This window comes from Euleptes europaea, chromosome 10 (genome assembly GCF_029931775.1).
Source record: "Euleptes europaea isolate rEulEur1 chromosome 10, rEulEur1.hap1, whole genome shotgun sequence".
NCBI classification, from domain to species: Eukaryota; Metazoa; Chordata; class Lepidosauria; order Squamata; family Sphaerodactylidae; genus Euleptes; species Euleptes europaea.
Window position 1 is genome coordinate 59,323,545 of NC_079321.1, and position 22,822 is coordinate 59,346,366.

The 22,822-nt window shown below is 43.4% G+C and overlaps 1 protein-coding gene across 3 annotated transcripts in view; it reads right to left on the reverse strand.

Moving 5' to 3' along the window:
• The window catches only part of USP45 (ubiquitin specific peptidase 45), a 57,647-nt gene that overhangs the window by 1,184 nt on the left and 33,641 nt on the right, over window positions 1–22,822 (reverse strand). The window contains exons 9-16 of one of the 3 annotated variants that reach the window (XM_056856299.1): window positions 20,440–20,521; window positions 18,597–18,688; window positions 14,479–14,535; window positions 12,846–12,992; window positions 7,582–8,272; window positions 4,321–4,418; window positions 1,306–1,392; window positions 389–542 (exon numbers count right to left, since the gene is read on the reverse strand). In XM_056856299.1, the coding sequence (XP_056712277.1) occupies window positions 389–542; window positions 1,306–1,392; window positions 4,321–4,418; window positions 7,582–8,272; window positions 12,846–12,992; window positions 14,479–14,535; window positions 18,597–18,688; window positions 20,440–20,521 (1,408 nt within the window). Of the gene's footprint in view, window positions 1–388; window positions 543–1,305; window positions 1,393–4,320; window positions 4,419–7,581; window positions 8,273–12,845; window positions 12,993–14,478; window positions 14,536–18,596; window positions 18,689–20,439; window positions 20,522–22,822 lie in introns of those variants that run through there. The other 2 variants (XM_056856300.1, XM_056856302.1) reach the window with 2 other exon arrangements.

Consider the following 22,822-nt stretch of genomic DNA (forward strand, 5'->3'; position numbering starts at 1 on the left):
TAAAAACTGTGCACAAAACTCCCATGTGCCATGCATAATGCACACAGTTTTAAGGTATTGTACATACAATGAACACAACACATTTTTAGCACTTGCAACCATGGCTTGGGAAAATGGGAAATTATTGCAAATAGGAGAAAAAATGCCTTGATCCTGTGTAGTACTGGGAAAAGGTGGGTTAAGATACTGATACTGAAAACACACACAAAAAACCCTACAAATATCCATATGCAAGAGTTTACTGTATGAAGAGGTGCTAGAAATGAAGTGGAATCCTACACACAGAAGTAAATCCTGTTCTTTGAGTGCAATAGGATGAGAGAGCAAGTATGCTTAGAAATGCAGTCAGGTTTAACCTAGTAATATATACCTTTACTTTGGTACATACCTTGAACATTTTTATTGCTAGAAATGTGCTCCAAAAGCTTTTTGGATGGAGCTCTGACTTTCACGTATGCTGCATAGTGACCGCCTCGCATGGAACCGCTATGCTCCACTATTCCATAAAGAGCATAGACGACTTTCCCACTATCTGTTACGTTCTTATTAGAAAGTCAAAAACAACAAAAACAAAAATGGAGAAATAAACGGGGTGTTTTCACAATGAGTTCTACAAAGGTAATCATATTTAAAAACAGTGGCAGGTAAAACCATTGAGTTCTTTACTAACTTGATTCAATTAGATTGTTAGAAAAAGGAATTCTTTCTATCTCCAGTGATGTAGATTAGCAGCAGAGATACTATACTATTACAAAATCAATAGAATTTTCATGGTTTGGTGCAGTTATGCCCTTATGCATAATGCAGAAGTTTGCTGTGAAGCAAAACAAAAAAAAAAGTTTTAAGTCTGCACATTGAGCTTCTCACTTCAAGGCCATGGTGGCTATTAAAAGACTGTAAAAGGTCCAAATGACTGTAAAAGGTAACACCGTAAGCCCTCTTAAAAGCCCAGTCTTGCTGAGAGGTAAACAATGAATCTGAAAGAGGCTCCAAGGTTCTACCCATTTTGAGGACAGTGTGGTGTGGTGGTGACAGAACCTGGGAGGCCCAGGTTCAAATCCCCACTCTGCCATGGAAGTTTGCTGGGTGACCTTGGACAAGGCACATACTCTCAGCCTAACCTACATCACAGGGTTGTTGTAAGGATAAAAATGAAGGAGAGGAGAAGGATGCATGGGAAGGCCATTGAAGAGAGTGGAGTGTACAACTGAGAAAGAGCGGGACTCGTGTACACGGTGGAATCGACAGCAAATGTTGGTTAGAGGAGTGGAGAATGTAACTGAAGTTGAGTTCCAATATATGTACCTTGCAGGAAGCAGAAGAAAACGGTGCCAAGTCCAATATTAGTGGGAAATCCACATGCCGGTTAACTTTCCGTAGACTTACACCAGCCTTAAAAAGAGATTAAAGTTTCTTAGCAAGTGCCCTAAATATTTTATACAAAATTTCAAGGAAGCACATAGTCTCTGGAGTTCATGGGCTTATCAGAAAAAGTGCATTGCTGGATTCAGCTATGCATGAAGGAGAATGGCAGCACTGTGATGAGTAGGGTTGCCAACCTCCAGGGGGCTGCCAGAGATCTCCCACTACTACAACTGATCTCCAGGCGACAGATCAGTTCACCTAGAGAAAATGGCTGCTCTGGAAGGTGGACTCTATGGAATTATACCCAATTGAAATCCTTCCCATCCTCAGACCCTGCCTCCTCAGGCTCCTCCCCCAAAATCTCCAGGTATTTCCCAACCTGGAGCTGGCAACCCTAGTGGTGAGAGAAGCTGCACCCACTGGATTCTCTTTGGAACAATCATTAAAGGCATGATGGGTCCCTATTCTCTATTGTATTTGGCAGCATTACAATAGACTGAGGGGGAGAATTAACTGGATACTTTTTTTTAAATGCCACCATGATTGCAAAGCTTAAATACCCACCATCAAAAATGACTGAAGAATTGAAATACAAATGTGTGTTGCTGCTTATACATAATAAAACCAGGCTTCATGCTGTACTCTGAGAATTCTCCTCCTCGGTCAAAATGTGGCAGGATGGAGAACACATTTTCCTCAACAAGGTTGGATGTTTCAGTGAGGACAAATTCAACCTATGTCTAGCAACAGTTAAATAATGACAATTTCTAAAAGCTCAGATACTACTCTTTAACACGTATGGTATTCCCAATAAGTTGCTGGCAAGTTTTTTACCTCCATTTATGGTGTTCGTTGTTACATTTAAAACTTTCCAATGACCTGGAAGACATAACTTGCGGACTTTCCCCCTTCACATGAACCTGTGTACCAGCTGCACTTTTCTCAGCAGCTTCTACTTATGCTGCTGCTCCTTAGAGGAGCATTTGATATTTATCAGCCCATGCTTAGTTCCTCATGGCTCTATCTTTATGGAATGGCATGACAAAAGTGGGCCCCAGCTAAGGTTGCCAACTGCCAGGTAGTTCAATACAAATTACAACAATAGGCTCAATACTAATCAAACAGTATCAAGTGTATTCAAAGCAACAATCCACAGACAAGGACTATACACATAAACAATGGTGCTGAACAACAAAAGCGTACTATATACAATATTTACAACAAATAGTCACTACCAGATACATCCATCAAGCTATTCAGCTTACTGATAACTAATAGTGTCCGTAGGCTCAAAATAAAGCGCCTGGCTTCATCTGTTTCTTGAAATTCCCTTTAAAGGGTAATGCCAAATGTCTGGTGGGGACCACAACTGAATCCAAATTGTTCAGAACAGGAACAGGGGGAGGAACGCATATCCATGGTATTCATTGCGTTTCACCTAAGGCTTCATCAGCCTCAATTAGTTTCTCAAGTCGCCTAGTTTACATCAGTCAATTTTCAAAAGTACATACTCAGAAGAGCTAAGTTGGTTTTCCAAATGGCTGCTTTGGCAATTGAACTCTATGGCATTGAAGTCCCTCCCCTCCCCAAAGCCCGCCTGTATGGTTCTAGTCTCTCCTCAAGAGAGAGAGACCTAGACCTCCTTTATTTTGGGCCTGTAATTTCCCACTACTCAGGCTTTTCTCCTCCAGCCTGCAGGTTCGTTCCGGGCAGGGAAGAGCCACACCGGGACGAGCCTCACCCCTTTGTTTAAGAAATATAAACAAGTTTATTGGTTTCTGGGAGAGCAAAAAAGAAAATAAGCTCTTACACCGTTACAGGCAATTTAAAAGGAAAATAACAAACTCAAACCAACTAGCACTCTACTCTACTTACAACGCAGAGCTGGTCTTATTCCTTCTTACTATCAGTCACTGTAAAACAAACAGAATCCCGAACCAAGACCCCTCCCCCTGGAGCAACTTCCCTTTTTCAGTTAACTGCTATTCAGTTAATAGTTCTCAAAACTATCCCAGCTGTAATTCCTGGGGGGTGAAACTCTCAAGGCCGGATTGCTCAATGGCTTCTTCCTTACACTGCCCTCCTCAGGCTCCGCCCCCAAAACCTCCCGCTGGTTGAGAAGAGGGACCTGGCAACCCTAGCCCCAGCATTACTGGTTTCTAGACAGAGCACACATGAAGCTGCCTTATACTGAACCAGACCCTTGGTCTATCAAGGCCAGTACTGTCTACTCGGACTGGCAGTAGCTCTCCAGGGTCTCAGGCAGAGGGGCTTTCATATCACCTACTGCCTGCAAAAGCAGTTTTATCTGAGATCCCTTTCTGATGAACTGCATTGGTGTTTTTTCCTGCTGAATGAAATTACAGCTTTTATTTGTGGCTAGTCTATTATGGGTAGCTGCTACTGAAGCTATTATAATTTTTTAAAAGTTAACTTTTAAAAAAAAATGTAGTTGTGAATGTTACTGGCATATTTGCTTTAAGCCACTGAGAGAAAGGCAAAAAAGAAGAAGCCTATAAATAATTAATTAAATTGCACCAAAACATCCTCTCAGATTGCATTAAGTCATCTGAATACTTTTTCTACCTTCAGTTGTTCATAGGTCTTTTCAGAAAAATCTACAGACATCTATGCTAACACTACACCTTCTCTGCCACCATTTAGGGTATAGTACGTGCAACCAGGGGGGAGGGGGAGTAATTTGTCCTCACTAATGCTATCACACAGCCAAATCTATTCAGTTACACGGTGTCATGTTAAACAGGCCCTGAGATACTGCAATCATGTTATAATCTATTCACTTTTTTTTAAGTGGAAAAATGGGATGAGGGTTTTCCCTCCAACAGCCCTCCCCCACTCCAAAATGACAACTTTTGAAGGGGAAAATGAATCTTTACAAAAAAAAATTGCCACATCATCATTATTATCCAAAGCAACACTGTTATAAGAATTCACCTGGTGGAATCTTTTAAGATGGAGGACAAGAACGGCAGGAACTGAAGAAATAAGCAGCTGCTTCCGGGCATTTGTATACACGCCTTCCACCTTCTTCTCTAGAGAGAGTAAAATAGAACAGTTCAAACAAAACAGGAACGTAATTCCTACAGTACCCTTAGAGTGCAATCCTAAGCAAAGTTAAACTTTTCCAAGTCCATTGAAGTCAAAGGGCTTAGGCCAGTGATGGCGAACCTTTTAGAGACCGAGTGTCCAAACTGCAACCCAAAACCCACTTATTTATCGCAAAGTGCCAACACTGCAATTTAACCTGAATACGGTTGCTAACTCCAGGTCGGGAAATTCCTGGAGATCTGGGGGACAGTGGAGTTTGGGGAGGGATTTCAGCGGGGTATAATGCCATAGAGTCCACCCTCCAAACTGCCATTTTCTCCAGGGGAACTGATCTGTGTAGAGCGGCGGTCGGTTGTAATCCCGGGAGATTCCCAGGCCCCAACTGGAGGTTGGTAATTGTGTGTGTGTGTGTGTGTGTGTGTTAAGTGCCTATGAATCAAAGTCCTCCAAAAAGTCCTATCTTTGGCAATCGTACCAGCGGAGGAATCCCTGCAATGGCAGGAAAGCAAGGCGACGTCGCCGTGTTACCTCAAGATCGCCCACTTACTGCAGCCTCGGGGAAGTTGGCCAGGCCGCGCAAGCAGAAGCAGTTCTGGGTGAGAAGCGCGGGCGGAGGTTGCCCCGGCGGGACTCCTCCTCCGAGGGCAGGGCCGGGGGCGGTGCAGGCAGCTGGAGCCAGCTCCAGTCTCGCCACCGCTCGCACCGTGCGGGACAGACGCTGGCGGCACAAAGCAGGAGCGGTACGGCGGCTCCCACTCGAGGAGAGCCCGGACATGCCACCAGCCATCTCGGCCGGTCCTGGCGCCTGGGGGGCGGCCGCAGCAAGGTCGCCCTGCACCGCAGAGGGGGAGAGAGAGGGAAGCTCACAGGTGCCCCGGCGTTGGCGAGAGGACCCAGGCAACTCAATATTCTCCCCCCCACCCCTCCCCTCATGGCTCCCAAAAGAAGGAGAGGAGAGAGGCTGCCCAGTGCAACAGCCGGGGCTGTGGGCAGGGGTAGCCACCATGAGGCGGCAGGGGGAACCCTCCCGCCGCCTCTCCTGCTGCTGCTGCTGGGGCTGCTTTTCTGTGCTGGGGCAACGACGCGCGTGCCCAAAGAGAGTGCCCACTGAGTGCTGGGGCAATGGCACACATTCCATAGGTTCGCCACCACTGGCTTAGGCTGTTTCCACACAGATTATTTTCCCCAGGTTTAATGCTGTTGGGAAGTGGGGTTTGTTTTTCCTGCTTCCCTGCAGCATTGTAATACATTCATGCACCTCCCAGGCTTTCCCTAACTTTTCTCCAGCCTTTCTCAATCTGCTTTGCTGCAGTGTTTTGGGAAAGCCTGCAATGAAGCCTGGATGGCTGCTGTATGGGTAGGAAAGTTTGGATTTTTCTACCCACATACCAGCTATTTCCCCTAACCTGGTCCCTGGGGAGGCCATTTCCCCCCTGTAACACCGAGAAGTTTTTTTTAAATGTCAATTTCATATTATTATATTAATATATATTATATCAGTAAGTGCAACAGGTTCTGTGAATTCCAAGCTTTTTTAAAGTAAGTCTCTAGCTCTTTCCATTGTGGAGATAAAAGGGGAACTGCATATCTCTGCAACAGAAGGGGATACAGATGTACTTTAAAAAAAATGAAAGCCAGGAATTCACAGAACCTGTTAACACTTATTGTTGTAATGGTATATAATGATATGAAATCGATGATTTTAAAACAAAATCAGTGGCCCCAGAGAGGACCAATTAACATATTAACTGCTGGCTGCAGAATTGAATGGCCATAAGAACAGAGGGTGTGTTTTTTTATATATAAAGTACTGATTAATGGAAGAAAGGTCCATCAAAGGCTAGTCGGCCATGATCACCAAGCAGAACCTCTCTGAACACCAGATATTGAGGGCAAACAGTGCTTGGCTGGGAGTAGACAGATCTCAGTCTGATTCAGCAAGACAGCTCTTATGTACTAGATCCTACCATCATTTCTACTGGCACATGAAAGCGGAGGAGATGATCTCACTCAATTCCCCTCCTTACTGCAGCCCTGCATAGCTTTAAATCTATGCAGACCCACAACCCCAGGCACAGCATTTGAGGGGAGGGGTGATAGATGTCTTTCCTCCCTATTTTGTAGAAAATCTGGCAGGATTCAACCTTATTCTGGCAGGAATCAACCTTATTCTGTATTCTGGGTGGAAAATAATGACCCCACACACACTCTCAGCCTAAACTACTTCATATGGTTCTTGTGAAGAAAAAAATGAAAATTACAACAATGTCAGCCCCTTTGGATCCCCACCTGGGGGCGGGAGAGGCAGGTTATAAATAAAGTGAATAAAACATGTATTTTCATGAGATAACATGCAGCCAAAGGCAAATTGAATCACACAGCCACATTAGGATCACACCATTTCACTCTCTCTCTGCCTCTCTCACACACACAGTCAAACCAGTGCCACTGTCTTCCACAATGGGTTGATTTTGTTATATGAGAAAGAAGAACAAAACAGCAAATTAAAAATGTTAATCTGTTTTGGCCACCAGAGGGCATTCCTACAGTACAGATTGCTACAAAAGTCCCAAATATTGTATAATTTAGGAGCCCCCGAATACCTCAACCACAAAAAACAATTATGTGATCAGACTAAATTATATAACTGGGAATCTACGTGTGTTTCATTCATTGATAAGCTTTCTACTATGTCATACAGATCAATTTGTTTTAAAGATCTGGTCTTGTATTATTTGGAAAGCGTTTAGTGCATAAAATAGATGTGAAAGGCTAAAGAGAGTCAGAACTATGGAGAAATTGTAGGGAAGGCAAATGGCAGGTAGAAAGACAGAGGCATTGGGAGGTCCCTTGAAAAGTGATGAATAGTTCAGTTTGGTGGATGCCAAGTTATATGTCATTGTTAGTCATGGGTAGCTCAATCACACCGATTTTCAGACTCCCCTACTTGTATGGATTTGGGAGCAAATAATCTATTTTGGTCTGCTCAAGAATTCAGGCATCCCTAGAGAATTCAATTTCAAAAACAATTAGCCACGAAGTATGAAACACTGCTTTAAAACAAATAAAAATACAAATCACCCATGAGTGGATGAGAACCGTTCCATTTTAAGCCAAACATGCAATATTCAATCACCACTTTATTACCTGCGGAATTTGCTTTTTTCTGATGTTTCGGTCTCTGTTTTGTACAGTTTTCACATAGCAGTTTGTTGTTTCCCATCAACAGCTCCACAGATGTAAAGTGGTAGAGGCACGACTGAACCGAACATTCTTTAGAGCTTGTTATATAACTCTGAGAAAGAGTCTGGAAAGCGTTTTGAGGGCTTTGCAACAACGGGGAATTCTCCGCTGAAAAGGCCAAGTTGTTTGACAGATCGGATAGTTGATCTCTGTTGAGCAGCCCTTCGCCCTCATTGACAGTGTTGCCAAAGCTCAGTTTTGATAAGGAATTTATAAGTGCTTCTGTATAGTTTTCAGGTGATTTGGTGGGTTGCAACTTAACGCTTGCAGGCAAGTGTTTATGCCCACTGGTGTGCCAATTGGATGCACAACATGCTCTGGTGACAGTCGTTTGCTTAGGAGCGCTTTCGCTTTCAGAAGCCTCACTGTCTGCATCGATGCTACTTTCAGAACGGCTTGCTTCTCTTTCACTGCCTTCAGTCTGGCTTTCATTTGCTGTGTACTCCGTCACCATACTGCTATCTCCTGAGCATGGAACATTGGGGCCTCCTTCAGTTTTACTGCTTCTAGGTTTTTCATGCATAATAACAGGGCTTGTTTCTTCTTCACCAGAGGAGGATTTCTTGGCAAGTCTTCTTTCGTGGTTTACTTGGTTCTGTCAATTGCCGAATTAAAGATCCCAAAGTGGTATTAAAAGGAGAAAAAGAAACATCGTTTGAAGACCATACCTAGTCACTGCTATAAATACAGATATAGTCCCTACCATGAATACAGATGTGGTTAAAGCAAATATGCCCACATGTGCTCCTAACTGAAATCTTCAATCTTTTTGAGAATTTTCCTTCCCTCTACTAAGGACCAGTATGTTTAATTTTAAGATATAACAAGTGTCAATCCTGAATAATACATAAAACACTTTTAAAAATCAGAAGCATGGTTGTCAAAGAGAAAGCTTTTCACATATTCTTTCAGAACTGAGTTCTTCTCAGAAATTACAGCTTCCGTATGGCAGAGGATTGGGTTGGCACCACCGTTGGTGCAATATTCATGGGACTCATGATTGAAGAGGGGTTTATGAACACAGTAAATAATCTCCAGACTTTTAGTACTACAGGAGCATGTATCAAGAGCATGGATTAGAGAATGCCTGTTTAGGTCTCAAGTCTTCCAACAAACTACAACCAACTTCAAAATATCTAGGGCATCTCAAATACATACATTAATTTTGAGTTAGGATTCCAAAATATTTAGAATATTTGTTTGCATTAACAGCAATGCCAAAGGCTTAAAATTCCAACTAGCATTCCACATTCTAAATCTCCTATATTTTCAAAATACATAGATCACAGTGGCTTACAAACTGTCTCTACTTAAAAAATGTGCAGCAGCTGCTTCTTATCAAATTTCATTTTTCATGGATGGATTGTTTTTAAGGGAAGACAGCTCTGGCTAGTTTGGGTGTGGGTGATATGGGACTTTAAGGGACGATAAAAATTAAGACCTCTATAACCTAATTAGTTCTTGTTAGAACTCTACCAAACAGTTACAGTATTCCTTAATATCACAAAGTCTTATGTTGATTAACAAAACAATTAGTCCTGGCAACAAGACATTAAAAGCCTGCCTGCTTTCCAACAGAGTGTGAATTTTTTTCCCCAAATCCCTGTGGAAACATGAATCAGTGTGGCCAGATCAGTTGAGTCGAGGTAAGGAGAAAGTTGGCAAATCAGATGCAGCTGATAGAAGGCGCTCCTGGCCAACATGCTAACCAGCACCCCAAAGCTCTGAAAAAGTCATCGTCACTCCATCTATGACAAGTGTATTCAGTCCCCCTAGAATACCAGCCTTCCCAACCAGCATCACCTCACCTCTGGCATGTTTGGATTCAGCTTCAGTTTGTTCTGCTTTAGCCACCTGTCCACAGCCCCAAAACACTGGTTCAGAACCAAATGGGATTAATGAAATATAGAGCTCAGGATCCCAAAGCGCCAGACAATCTCAGGGCTATACCCTTAATACCAATTCTGTATTCAAGCCGGTTGATAAGAGTGGAGTGGCCAATGTGTCAAAGGCTGCTGAGAGATCCAACAGTACCAATAGGAAGATTGTCCCGTCGAACTTTAAACAAAGAATGCCCACCACAGCAACTAAAGCTGTCTCGGTACAATACCTGGGCCTGAAACAAGATAGAGGTCAAGGGCAGATGTGTCATCCAGGAACCCCTGGAGCTGCCCTGCCACCACATGCTCTATTAGCTTCCCTAGAAAAGGTAACTTGAAGACTGGCCTGTAATTGGCCACCTCATCCCTAACCAAAAAGGGTTTTTTAAGTGGAGATCTAATCACTGCCTCCTTCAAAGGGTTAGGGAGAGCCCACTCAGGAAGGAATTACCGATTTTCACTAATGTCTCCAGTACCTGTCACCGGCCAGATTTTAAAAGGCAGGGTAGGCATGGGATGGGTCCAGAGTATAGTGTGGCCCTCACACACTTCCAAGGACCCTATCAGCATCCATAGGTAGGATCAATATGAAACCAATCATAACAAAAGGACAAGCAGGCACTTCTGACACCTCAGGTACCAGATTTGCAGTCAACTTGGCCTCCAAGTAATGGATGAGATTTTGTCAGCAAAGAACATTGCAAAAACATGACGGCTGGAGGCCCGATTTTCATCACCAGGAGGGTCAGACTTAGCTGTTATCAACTATTTTAAACAACTGAGCTGGATGAGATTCTGCTGATGCAATAGCAGCAGAGAGGGGGGGGAACTTCCCTGCCATCACTGCCAACTCATGGGCCTGCAAATGATGTGCTGTGTCTGATTCATCCTGAGTTGCCTGCCAATGTCATCTTCCAGTCCGCCTCATATAGCTTAACTCCCTGGGAAACCAAGGAGCTGGATGGGGCCTCACAGAGTGTGGATGTGAAGGAGCAACTATTATGGCCCAGTCAATTCATCATTCCATGCAGCTCATCATTCCATGCAGCTACAAGGGCCTCTATAGTCACCAAGGAGGTTCTCAAAATCCCCCAGAGCCACCTGGAAACCAACAGGATCCATTAATCTCCAAAGGTGGACCATCTGAATCAGTAACGCCCTTGCCAGCAAGATTACAATGCCTTCAGAAGACAGTGATCTGACCAGCCCCCTAATCAGATCACCGGCAAGCTGCTCAATGCAGAAAAGTGGGTCCAGTGTATGTCCTTTTTCATGTGTTGGGCCCATTACAATCTGAGACAGACCCATGGTTGTCACGGCAGCCCTGAAGTCTTAAACTTGACCCAACAAGGCAGCCTCGGCATGGATGTTGAAATCCCCAAGGGCAATCAGCCTTGGGATCCTCAGCACCAAGTCCATTACCACCTCTGTCAGCTATCAGAGGCGCTGCTGGTAAGCTTGGCAGCCAGTACACTGACAGGATCCCTAATCTGTCCCTGGTGCCCAACACAAGGTATATACAAAGCCAGCCTCTACTCTCCTGTGTCCATTATTCACCGACTGGCTATCTTGCTCCTGCTTCTGACCTAGGACTTTCCCCACAGATGCTAAAATGGGATAGGGGGCTTTGAACTATTCATCCTACCATTTGCTCTTCCTGTGTCTACTTAACAACTTTAGTCACTATAGTAAATCTTTGCAGAACTGACAGTCACCAATTCAACCTCTGCCGTTTCTCTTTCTGGATTGCATTTTTAAAGCAACCAGACATCTACAGCCTTTCATTAATTCATGAACATAGGTGATTTTGGGCAACAGACATAAAGATTAGCCTGAAGAGGAGAAGACTGAGAGAGGACATGATAACCATCTTCAAGTACTTGAAGGGCTGTCATATAGAGGAGGGTGCCGAGTTGTTTTCTGTTGCCCCAGAAGGTCGGACCAGAACCAACGGGTTGAAATTAAATCAAAAGAGTTTCCATCTAGACAATAGGAAGAAATTTCTAAGTTAGAGTGGTTCCTCAGTGGAACAGGCTTCCTCGGGAGGTGGTAAGTGCTCCTTCCCTGGAGGTTTTTTAAAAGAGACTAGATGGCCATCTGTCAGCAATGCTGATTCTATGAACGTAGGCAGTTCATGAGAGGGAGGGAATCTTGGCCAACTTCTGGGCATGGAGCAGGGGTCACTGTGTGTGTGGGGGGAGGTAGTTGTGAAATTGCCGCATTGGGCAAAGGGTTGGACTAGATGACCCTGGTGGTCCCTTCCAACTCTATGATTCTAAGATTACAACATATATTAAAGGAAGTGACGGGGAGGGGGAAGAGAGAAAAACAGAACGATGGTGCAGAGGGGGAAATTACACTCCAATGGAAAGTCTAAATATTAATGCCATCTGAATGTGCTTTCTAGACTGCAAGCAGCACTATTTTTGAAGTTAATGGATTTATTTATTTTTTAAGTAGACAAGAAATGCTGCCAGACTCCCCCAGAGGCAGTACGTGTACTACTTAGCTGCTTAACAAGACATTCTTTCATCTTTAAGATGCTACGGGATATAGGTTATGACTTGAAATGTTACAAAAAGGCTTAAAGTACTAAAATTTCTTAGTAACGATCTAAACGCTTTATTATAAAATAATATACAGTACAAGCAAGAAGAGCCGCATCCCACGTGCTGTTAGCCTGGCCCTTTCTGCAGCATGCTGTGCCACCATCAGGAAGAACCATGTTAAGAGGCTGAACTGTGGTTCTCAAGCCCTTGGGCCACCGCAGGCTGAGCACATCTTGGAAGCCGTGTTCCAAGTCTCCAGGGAGACAGTATTGGCTGTATTTCTCCTGTAGCACACCCCTGCCAACTGATCCACCAAATGGCACTAATGCTGACTTGTCTGCTCTCTTGGCCAGCTCTGTGCTGCCTGCAATCGCAGCCAGAAGCAAACTTGGACAACAGGGAAGGAAAGGGAGAAGGAGGGCAGAGGGAAAGAAGCATAAATTAAAAGGGGGGGGGGGAAATCAGTATAATTTTTAAATCCATCTAATGAATTTATTCTTTCTCTACCCTAGCCCTTCACATGCAGCGTCAACTATTTTTAAAACCTAGCAATTTATCAAGAAAATATCACGAGCTCTGTAAAAACTATGTCCACATAAATCCCCCTCCAGTAACAGTGCCACAGAATAAAAGTCTCCAGATTACGTCTCCTAGCCAGTCCAGACTCCCACAAAGAAAAATGAATTTGTCTTAAGACAATTTGAAGAGACTAACCGGTTAGCTATGCAGCTATTCCTACCTTGTCTTTTGTTAATGTATGTTTCCTAGACTGTTTTAATTGCTGATTATTCAAAGTAGTAATAGTACAACAGCTGTACTGATCAACATCTGCTTCTTGTACAGGTTTACATTTACTTGTCCTTCCAAACGGAACAGGTTTTGAAATCTGGAAAATAAACATGGTTATTCAGAGTGCAACATACAAACATTTCCATTATAAATGGACCCCATATCAGGGCAATCTTGGTGTAAGTCTACTGGAGCATAGTATGGTTGGGGGTTTTTTTGGGTTTTTTTTAAAAACCTCTTCTAAAATAACCAGTCACCCATTAGTCATATACTCAAATTGTTGTCAAGCATTGTAACATTAATTTACAGTAACAGTAAAGAACAAAGAGAAATATGCCATTTTCAAAGACAACTATTTTCTGGAAACCGTTAGTGCTTCCCAGAAGCTTTAAAGAGCTACATACCAGTTCCTGTGGAGCCCCTCAAAGCAAAGGCAATGATCTCAGTGGTAGTCTTGACTCTGAACACTTGTGACCTCAAAAATTCCAGCACTTTGTATGTTATTTAAGCTCCTTACCAAAGGGAAATCAAGTTTTTCCAGGGGAAAAAGGCGGCACCTCAAAAGGCAAAGCGCCTTCCTTCGCCTATCAAGTCTACTGCCTCCATTTAACTCTTAGTCAGCCTAAAGGGGGACTGATATGCATGCAGGATGGCTGCAAAATTTCCCCTTGCAAAAACAGTACTCTTTTTACCCTCATTATGAAGGAACTGCGTGTAGCAGCACAGGATACTTATGTTTGCATTTATAACACTCACTGGGCACTCATGTGCACTATCCTCCGAATGTAGCTACCAACCCTATGTAAAATTCTACCAAACCAAAGACAACAAAAGACAAGACCCACTATGACGGCTGCCTGTGATTATTTGCATTTATGCTTCTTCCTGAATGCAATGTCTCTGCTCCTGTTATAGCACATTGCCAATAAGAGAAGGTATGCCTGGGGAAGGCAAAGGAGACATTTGGTCGTGGCTGTTCACCATTTATATCACACAAAATGAATTTGTGTATACATTGCCACACTTGCTTTATTCCAGGCAGGTGCAAAAATATCTTTCTACCAAATATGTATGTGGAAATATACGTTTCAACAGAAAGATCAATGCTTTGTTTGTAAACCAGACTCAGGGCACTTTCACACATGCTGAATAATGCACTTTCAATCCACTTTCAATGCACTTGGAAGCTGGATTTTACTGTGCAAACTGGCAAAATCCACTTGCAAACTATTGTTAAAGTGTATTGAAAATGGATTAAAAGTGCATTATTTGGCATGTATGAAAGTGCTCTCAGTCTAGTAAGATCAACCATACACTAACGCATGCTGCATAAGACTTAAAAAAACCATCATCCAGTACTCGATTGTATACTCCCTCAGACCAATGCAGATGATCAGAGCAAATTGCTAGCATTACCAAAGCTATCTATCAGAGGTGGAACTGGGGAGGGGCGGAGATTGACTGACAGTGTTATAGCTGACTACCTCAACCACCAGTCTGCTGAGAAGGCAAATGTCCTCAGACACAACATCATGCAATATAAGCAGAGGTTGTTGCTATTTATTAAGCAAGTTGTTTCTTACCCTCTCTTCTATTATAGGGAGTGAAAGATCAATAAAAGGTTCCTTCACTGTGGAAATCTTAAACAGAAAGAAAAACAAGTGTGTAAAAACTGTGTAAGCAGTTCTTTCCCCTCATTTATTGAAAGTTATTAATACTATCAAATTATAATTCAGAATACAGTTAATGTTTACTGCAATGAGAAATTTTACATCTTTTTTTGAGAAACTGTGCTATTTCATTTTGGATCAAAAACAACAACTTGTGGTGTAGTTGGTAGAGCGTCAGGCCAGGATCTGGGAGGCCCAGATCCAAATCCCTACTTTGCCAGAGAAACCTGCTGTGTGGCCTGGGGCCAGTCACATCCCCTTAGCTTAACCTGCCTCACAGGATTATTGCTGGGAGGATAAAATGGAAGAGGGGACAGCAATGTTGTAAGCTCCTGTGGATCCCCATGGGGGAGACAAGCAGGGTATAAACATCTAAATAAGTACGCCAAAAGTTAGAAGATGCTGATTTTCCTGACTTAGGAATATAATTGGTAGGCCCTGACAGTGCATTCCTGACCTTCGAGGGCGAAAGCTCTTAGGAGGCCAGGAAGTGGCCGCGCCGGCATTAGGGCACCCGCGGCAATGTCTGGGCTACTTACACCAGCGTTAGTGGCCCCAACACCAGCGGGGAGGCCCAGATGCTGGTCTCAGGGCTCTGCTATGGCAGCGCTGCCCTGGGATGCCTGCGGGGCATCCAGCACCAGCATTCCGGGGGGCATTCCAGCATCCCGGGGGGCTTCCCAGGGCGGGCCAGGGGAAGGAGCTGCCGTTAGGCAGCCTCCTGTCCCCTTTCGTCCTGGGTACGCCAGCAGCAAGAAGAGCGAGGCTGAGCCTGCTTTTTAGCCTCACTTTTCTCAGTAGGGCGAAAAGCCCCATTTTAAGAGAAAAAAGCCTTTCAAAGGCAATCTGCTGGTGGCCACAGTGGTGCCTCCTCCCCGCCGTCCCTGGCCGCTAGCAGCTCAGGAATGCTCTTCTCACAACCTGAGTTCGATCCCGACAAAAGTTGGTTTCAGGTAGCCGGCTCAAGGTTGACTCAGCCTTCCATCCTTCCGAGGTCGGTAAAATGAGTACCCAGCTTGATGGGTGAAAGGGAAGATGACTGGGGAAGGCCCTGGCAAACCACCCCGTAAACAAAAGTCTACCTACGAAACATCAGGATGTGACGTCACCCCATTCGTCAGGAATGACCCGGTGCTTGCACAGGGAACCTTTACCTTTTAATTTAAACATGGAGTTTCATTTAGGTTTTTGCTGTTTTGTATTGTATAATATACCCACCTGCCTGTGCACATTTGGCCCTCACTAATACAACATTTCAAGCTATGGGCCTTTGCTTGTTATAGAGAAAAGGCAATGTTTTGACCTAAACACACACACATATACAAACTGTAGATGGGCCTTGTTTCTTCTGAAATTAGCTGGGTTTGGGCAGATGATTATAAAATATTTCTAGATACTAAGGGGAGGGGGAGCAAAATCAAAAGTCCAACCATAGCCATGTAACTGTAGAGTTTGCCAGCAGGATTCCAGCCTTGCTTCTGTGGACCAGGGCTCTGCATGCCCAAAATACAAGCCAAATTTTGCAATTTTAGGCACTGGTTCCCAGTAGCTAGTTCCTGCCAATGCTGGCAAGGAATCTGACCTGGAAACTTGTTTACCAGGTCTGTAGCTGACAAATGCCTGACACCAGCATGGCCAGGACTGCAAGGATGAGGCCACAATGATATAGAACATCAATTGCTAATGTTTCTGGCACCCCCATACTAGCCATATGCATGGGTCTAACTGTGTGCCATGCTGCTGGCTCAATAACATGTTCTATGACATTTGGCCGACGTAACACTCAAGACACACCATGCTCATGAGGAAGTGTCTCCACTTGCCCCATCCCCACTGACACACACCCTGGATAGGCTTGGGGGACAAATGGCACAGTTCTCCAATTAGGTGTTATAGGAAAAACTGAGTCCTTCCTTAAAAGAGGAATTCATTCCAGGTGACAGAGACTGCAAGGAACATTGCCCACTTCCATTGGAGCAGATTTGCTGGCTGGGAAAGGCTCCAGTCTTTCATTCCATGTGGCAAGCTAGTACCATTCCCACGCCAACACATCTACCAATGAGTAAACATCCAAACATACCACCTGGCAAGCTGGGATGTTGATTCAGAAGTAATTCTTACAGTGTTCTTTGATGGTGCAAAATGTACATCCACAAAGAATGACGTAAGGATATTCCAGGAGGGGAAGGCATGGAAATGACAGACTGGCTCTCACTGGGCTAGAAAACAGAAAGGCAAAGTTTTTCACTGCTGCATATAAAACAAGCAACCTATTCCGAATTGTAGTTAAATGATTACTCTGGGAATAGACCATATAGCCAATATATGAAACAAGGCCCAGTGTGGTGGCTGGGAGAATCAAGAGGCCACTGCCCAGATGGCTACTATTTATTTTTCCAGTTTCTGGGATATGGCTTCAGGTATGTCTCTCCCCCTCCCCCACCCCCGATTAAGGGCCTCTGTTCCCTGCACTCTACTGCATGATTGCCGTTCAACTGATGGCCTGTGGCTCCAGGGACAGCTTAGATGCAAGTAACCAATATGTGCTACCAACTGTTCAATGGAAATTTGTTGCTCAGTATAACAGTGTTGCACTTACCTGTAACTGTTGTTCATCGAGTGGTCCTCTGTGCAGGCACACATAGGAACTGCGCATGCGCAGGCCAGCTGTGGACCTCCACTGGAAAGCTTCTCAAGTTAGCCCAGCAACAAGGAGTGCTCCCCTTCCCCTCTGCCACGCACCCAGAGCAAACGGCTCTCCCCGCCAAATCGTACACGTGCTTTCAGACAGGACTCCTCTTTATTCATTTGTTTTGCGGGTACCAATAAAGGAAAGGGGATGTCCACTCAGTCTTTATCCAGGTGGGTAGTTTCTGCCATCAAATTAGCTTATGCAGAGGCCAAGGTGCCTTGCCCACTCCCAATACATACTCACTCCACAAGGGCTCAAGCCTCTTCAGCAGCAGTTGCTTCCAAGATTGGCCTGCATGACATCTGCTGGGCAGTAATGAGGTCCACGCCATTGACATTTGTCCAGCACTACTCAATGGATATGGACAGAGGATCAGATACTGTGGTGGGGAAAGCAGTGCTTCAGTCAGTTCTACAATGACCAGCCTCACACCCACCTCCATGGTAAGTGAGCATGCTACTCTCCCGTGTGGGATTGCACAGAGGTCACGAAGATGAAAAACAGTGTTGCAACAATTGGAACTGTTGTTCATTGAGTGGCCCTCTGTGCAGGCACACATCCCTCCCTCCTTCCCCATTGTAGGCTGTGCCTGTTTCTCTTCTAGGTACCCCTCTGTGGCAGAGGAAGAGAACTGAGGGAAGAGTGCTCCCCTGCCCCTCTGTCACGTGCCCATTTGGCGGGGACAGCCTTTGGGCACACAGCAAATGGAGGGGGAGCACTCCTTGTTGCTGGGCTAACTTCAGAAGCTTTCCAGTAGAGATCTGCAGCTGGCCAGCACATGCTCAGTTCCTATGTGGGACTGTACAGAGGCTATGAAGATGAAATTAGTCTTTACCATAACCTGCTATTCTTTTGTTCTACTGTGCATCAAAGATAAGCAAGAAGCTAAGAAGAACACACAGACATGAAGACCCACAGACCTTTGATGATAACATGACAAGGCTGCAACAGCATTGAAGTAGTTTAATTTTTCACCAAGCAACAGAGACGAGCAACAGTGACAGCTAAGAGCAGATGCAGGGATGTACTATACTTACTCACACTTTGGGGAAATGATGTGTTAAGTTTATCATTGTTGTTTGAACAGTATTCAGATCTTCAGCCTACTCTTAGCCAGAGGAACTAGCAAGGAACTTTGGGGGGGAGGTATTTTAAAAACATTCATGACATTCTTCACTGAATGGAAGCAAAATTTAAGAATGAAATAAGCACTCAGAAACAATTAGTTTTCAGATATGTGAGAAATATGAATGAGACAGACAGTACAGATTTATCTCAAAACACAGTACATTCAAATCATTGATCTTTTCCATAACAAAATGAATTCCAGAATACCTACATTTTCACATTCTTCACACATGACAGTGCTAGTCAATTCACCAACAAAGATCCTATCTATGAAGTTCATCTTCACACCCTCTCTTCCATATGCTGAAAAAACATTGCCTTTTTTTAATGTGAACACATAAAAAATCCATTCTAAAAACAATACAGTTCATGCTAGGATTTCTTCTGAAAACATTCAATACATTGTAGGCAAATTGTAGTAGCTATAATACTGTCTCTATATAATGAAAGCATACTTTGCATTCATCGGTGATTGATAAAACTGAGCCATTCATGATTTGCCTTCTGTTTCCAGTAGACAGATAAAGATATACCTTTCAAATAAAAAGCATTAAAATGCATAATATTAATATATTCATCCATTTATTTTTATATAGTGCACATGTTACTGTGTAGACAGCATCAGCAGCTCTGCAGCATGATCCAATTTATTTTCCATAGGACTTATAGGGAGATTAGTCCAGACAAAAATCATTCTGGAGTATAATACATCTCTCACAGGGCTAATTTAAGGAATGGCCAGTGAAGTCAAGCTGGGAGGGCATGATCTCTCCCCCCGCCCCGCCCATCATGGTCTTGAAGGTCAAGGGACTCTCCAAGTGGAGGGGGTAAAAAATCACCCTCTCTTCCTCCACCAAGAGAACTGCTGTGTTGCCTCTGAAGTGGCAGCGTTGGATTCAACCCGACTTTTTTTTTTAGTAATTTGCAATAAAGCATCAAAGACAAATACCTGACTTTAAGGTTATGAAGCTATTGTTTGACTTCAGGAAGAACATTAATGCACAGATTTAAACATTTGAAACCAGCTCACGTATTAGTGTGTTTTCACACAGCAGGTTGTGAATACAACTGGTTTTACCTGAATTTACTTCCAAGTAATGTGTTTTAAGATTACAGCCTGATAGTGTGACTGAAGATTTCTCCTTTACAAATCTCCTGGGGGAAAAAACTTTTTAAAAACTTCAAAGTGCCATAATAGCTTGAGAAAAAGAGGAAGGAGGATAACTATAGACTGCAGCTATTGTTTAACTCTATGTCATTTCCATTCCTCTCCCCTACTTCATCTGGAGCAAAAACAAAAAAAGGCGTGCTTTTATTTTCTCATCTTCAGAAGTAGCTATAGGAGAGCCAGTTCCTTGTTCGCGCCTCCTGCCATCCCATTTTTGGTTGGTACCTTCAACACTCTGTGGTTAGCATGATTATCCCGCCCCCAACCGCCACACATATAAAGAGGGAGATCCTGAGGCTACCTAGCTGCATTGATGTACCTCTGACAGCAATCTTTGAATCAATGCAATTACAGAGTAGTTGGTACAATGATGCTTTGGCAATAAGTGCCTGAGGACTGAAACCAAAGATTACTCTTTTTTATTATAAAATTGAAAATAATGTTTTCAGATTTAGAAAACTTCCATTACAAAATGGTCCATTAAGGGTGCAATCCTAAACTAAAAAACCCACTGAATGCACTGAGTAAACAAACTATGGACGAATATGTACATTTTGCAAATCAGTATGGCACTGACAAGAAACAGCAAAAAATACATACCTGATGTATATTTTACTACATGTATAAATTTTACTACATGTATAAATTTTACTACATGTATAAATTAATCAGATTAATGGAGTATTTTGCATGTGCACTAGATGGCACTAGAAAATAGGCACGAGCCAGAGTATTCTAGCCCTTTGGAACTCAACTGTTACGCAGTTTTAGAGGAAATTAAAAATTCACAAATACACTATTTAATAATGGCAATTCACATGCAAACACAAACTTAAATCAGATTATACCCAAATAACTGTAAAAGCTTTGCTAAACAGCAACATACCTTTGACTTTTCTTTTTGTCTCCTCATCTGCTGTTTTAGTAGTTGGATTATTGAATGCTTTTAAAATTGCAGTTTGTATGCGCTGTAACAAATATTTAACAAGTATTTTACCTGATGAAGTACCCATAGTTACAAGCATCATTAAAAATTCAATCACACGTATAACAAGGAGAATAATCTGACAATCTCATTCAAATGCTGCTATCTCCTACAAATTTACAGCACTATACGAATTATAACCTTTAATTATTAACATTAGATGGCCCCTTCCACTACTCTCACCTTCAAAAAGACTGCCATCTGAGAAAACTGTATGTGTGTGTTAAGTGCCATCAAGTCGCTTCCAACTCATGGCAACTTTATGAATCATTGTCCTCCAAAACGTCCTATCATTAACAGCTTTGCTCAGATCTTGCAAACTGAGGGCTGTGGCTTCATTTATAGAGACAATCCATCTCATGTCAGGTCTTCCTCTTTTCCTGCTGCTTTCAACTTTTCCTAGCATGATTGTCTTTTCCAGTGACTCTTGTCTTCTCATAATGTGACTAAAGTATGATAGCCTTAGTTTAGTCATTTTAGTTTCAAGGGACAGTTCAGACTTGATTTGATCGAGAATTCACTGATTTGTCTTTTTGGTGGTCCACTAGTTATTACATTAAACAACTGTAGAATGATGACCTCCCTTTTCCCTAAAATACGGGGAATCCTCAAATGCCACCTAGATGAGAAGAACTCTGCTTTGAACTTTAGTGAGTGACTGGACTAATGGAAGCCTCTAGGTACCTGTGACAGAACTTCTGTTATAAGATACAGAATTATAAAGAGCTGACACAGTATAGGGTGTGATCTGTGAAATCCTAAACTCAAATCTAATCTCAACCATGACTTTGCTAGGTAGCCTAAGCAGAGCTACTCTCTCTATAAACCTCATCTCCCAATCTGCAGTGCTGGGAGAACACCACTGGACTTCCTTACAGGGTTATGGTTAGTGCGTTATGTCCAGGGCTTAGAACACTCTAAAACATGAGCATCAAACATGAATCCAGCCCCTTGAGGGATCTTATTCAGCCTGTGAGCCAGCCGAGGCTGCTGCCTCCCCCAGTCCGAGGGGTCAACGATCAAAGACTTCTGGACATGGAGTGGGGGTCACTGGGGATGTAGGGGGGAGGTAGTAGGGGGAAGTTAGTAGGGGGGTGTAGGGGGGAGGTAGTTGTGAGTTTCCTGCGTGCAAGGGGTTGGACTGGTGGGCCCTTCCAACTCTATGATTCTATGCTGGCCAATGGCTGTAACAATAAAAGTATGATTCTATGATTCTAACTAAAAGAAAATACTGTAAGAGTGTTATTGTTTTAAGCATGTTTGAATTTTAAGTAAAAATAATATTATTAATAGCTTTGCCTGTGTCTTCTATAAAGTTTGTATCTCCGGTATTAAATTTTATGGTGCGAATGGACCGGCCCGACCAAGTGACATTTATGTCATATCCGGCCCTCGTAACAAATGAGTTCGACACCCTTGCTCTAAAACCTAATTATAGGCTTATAATGGCAACTCAGAGCACTTTTTCTACCACTACAAAGGAACAGTGCCATCATGACTGGCTCTACAATGACGTGAGATGAGGAGAAATCCTCAGGCAGTGGATTTTTTTTTGGGGGGGGGGGAAGCACCACTGCTCCAGCCCCCAGGATCTAGAGCAGATAACACTCCTTACTGTCCCAAGCACAACAGGGCTTCCCAAGCTCTTGTCTCTCACCACAGAGCAGAAAGCCCTACTGGGCATGCGTGGTTTACTACCCCGCCTGGCAAATGTGCAGAGAAAGAGCGTCAGCTACTCCATCTCTCAGGCGGGGATGAAAAAGAGGTAGGAGTGGGGAGCTAGAGAGGTGGTAGCAAGGCTGCGGAAGCCTCAGACAGCACCCCTTGTCACCACCATCACTGTGTCAAGCTACGCTGCAGTGTATGTGCTTTGATGCATTTCATCCCATCTTTCCTAAATTGAGGTTTAACGTGGAAGCAAAGGTCTTGGCTAGAGGGATGCGTACATGGAGGCTGTTACAAAGGGCAGGGGAAGGAGAAAGGTAAGTAAAATCAAAGCTGATACGCAGGAGGAGGAAACAAAATTCAAGTCAGAAAAGAAAGAAAACTCCTTTTTAAAAGAAGAGGTGTGTATAGTACAGTTCTATGCAAAGTTACTCCAGTCTAAGCCCATTATTTTATGTATTTTATTTATTCTCCACTTTTTCCTGCAATGGGTCACCAAAGTGGCTCACAAAATCCTCCCCTTCTTCATTTTACCCTCACAACAAACCTGGGAAGTAGGTTATGCAGAGGGTAAGTGACTGGCCCAAGGTCATTCTGTAAGCTTCCACTGCAGTCAGAA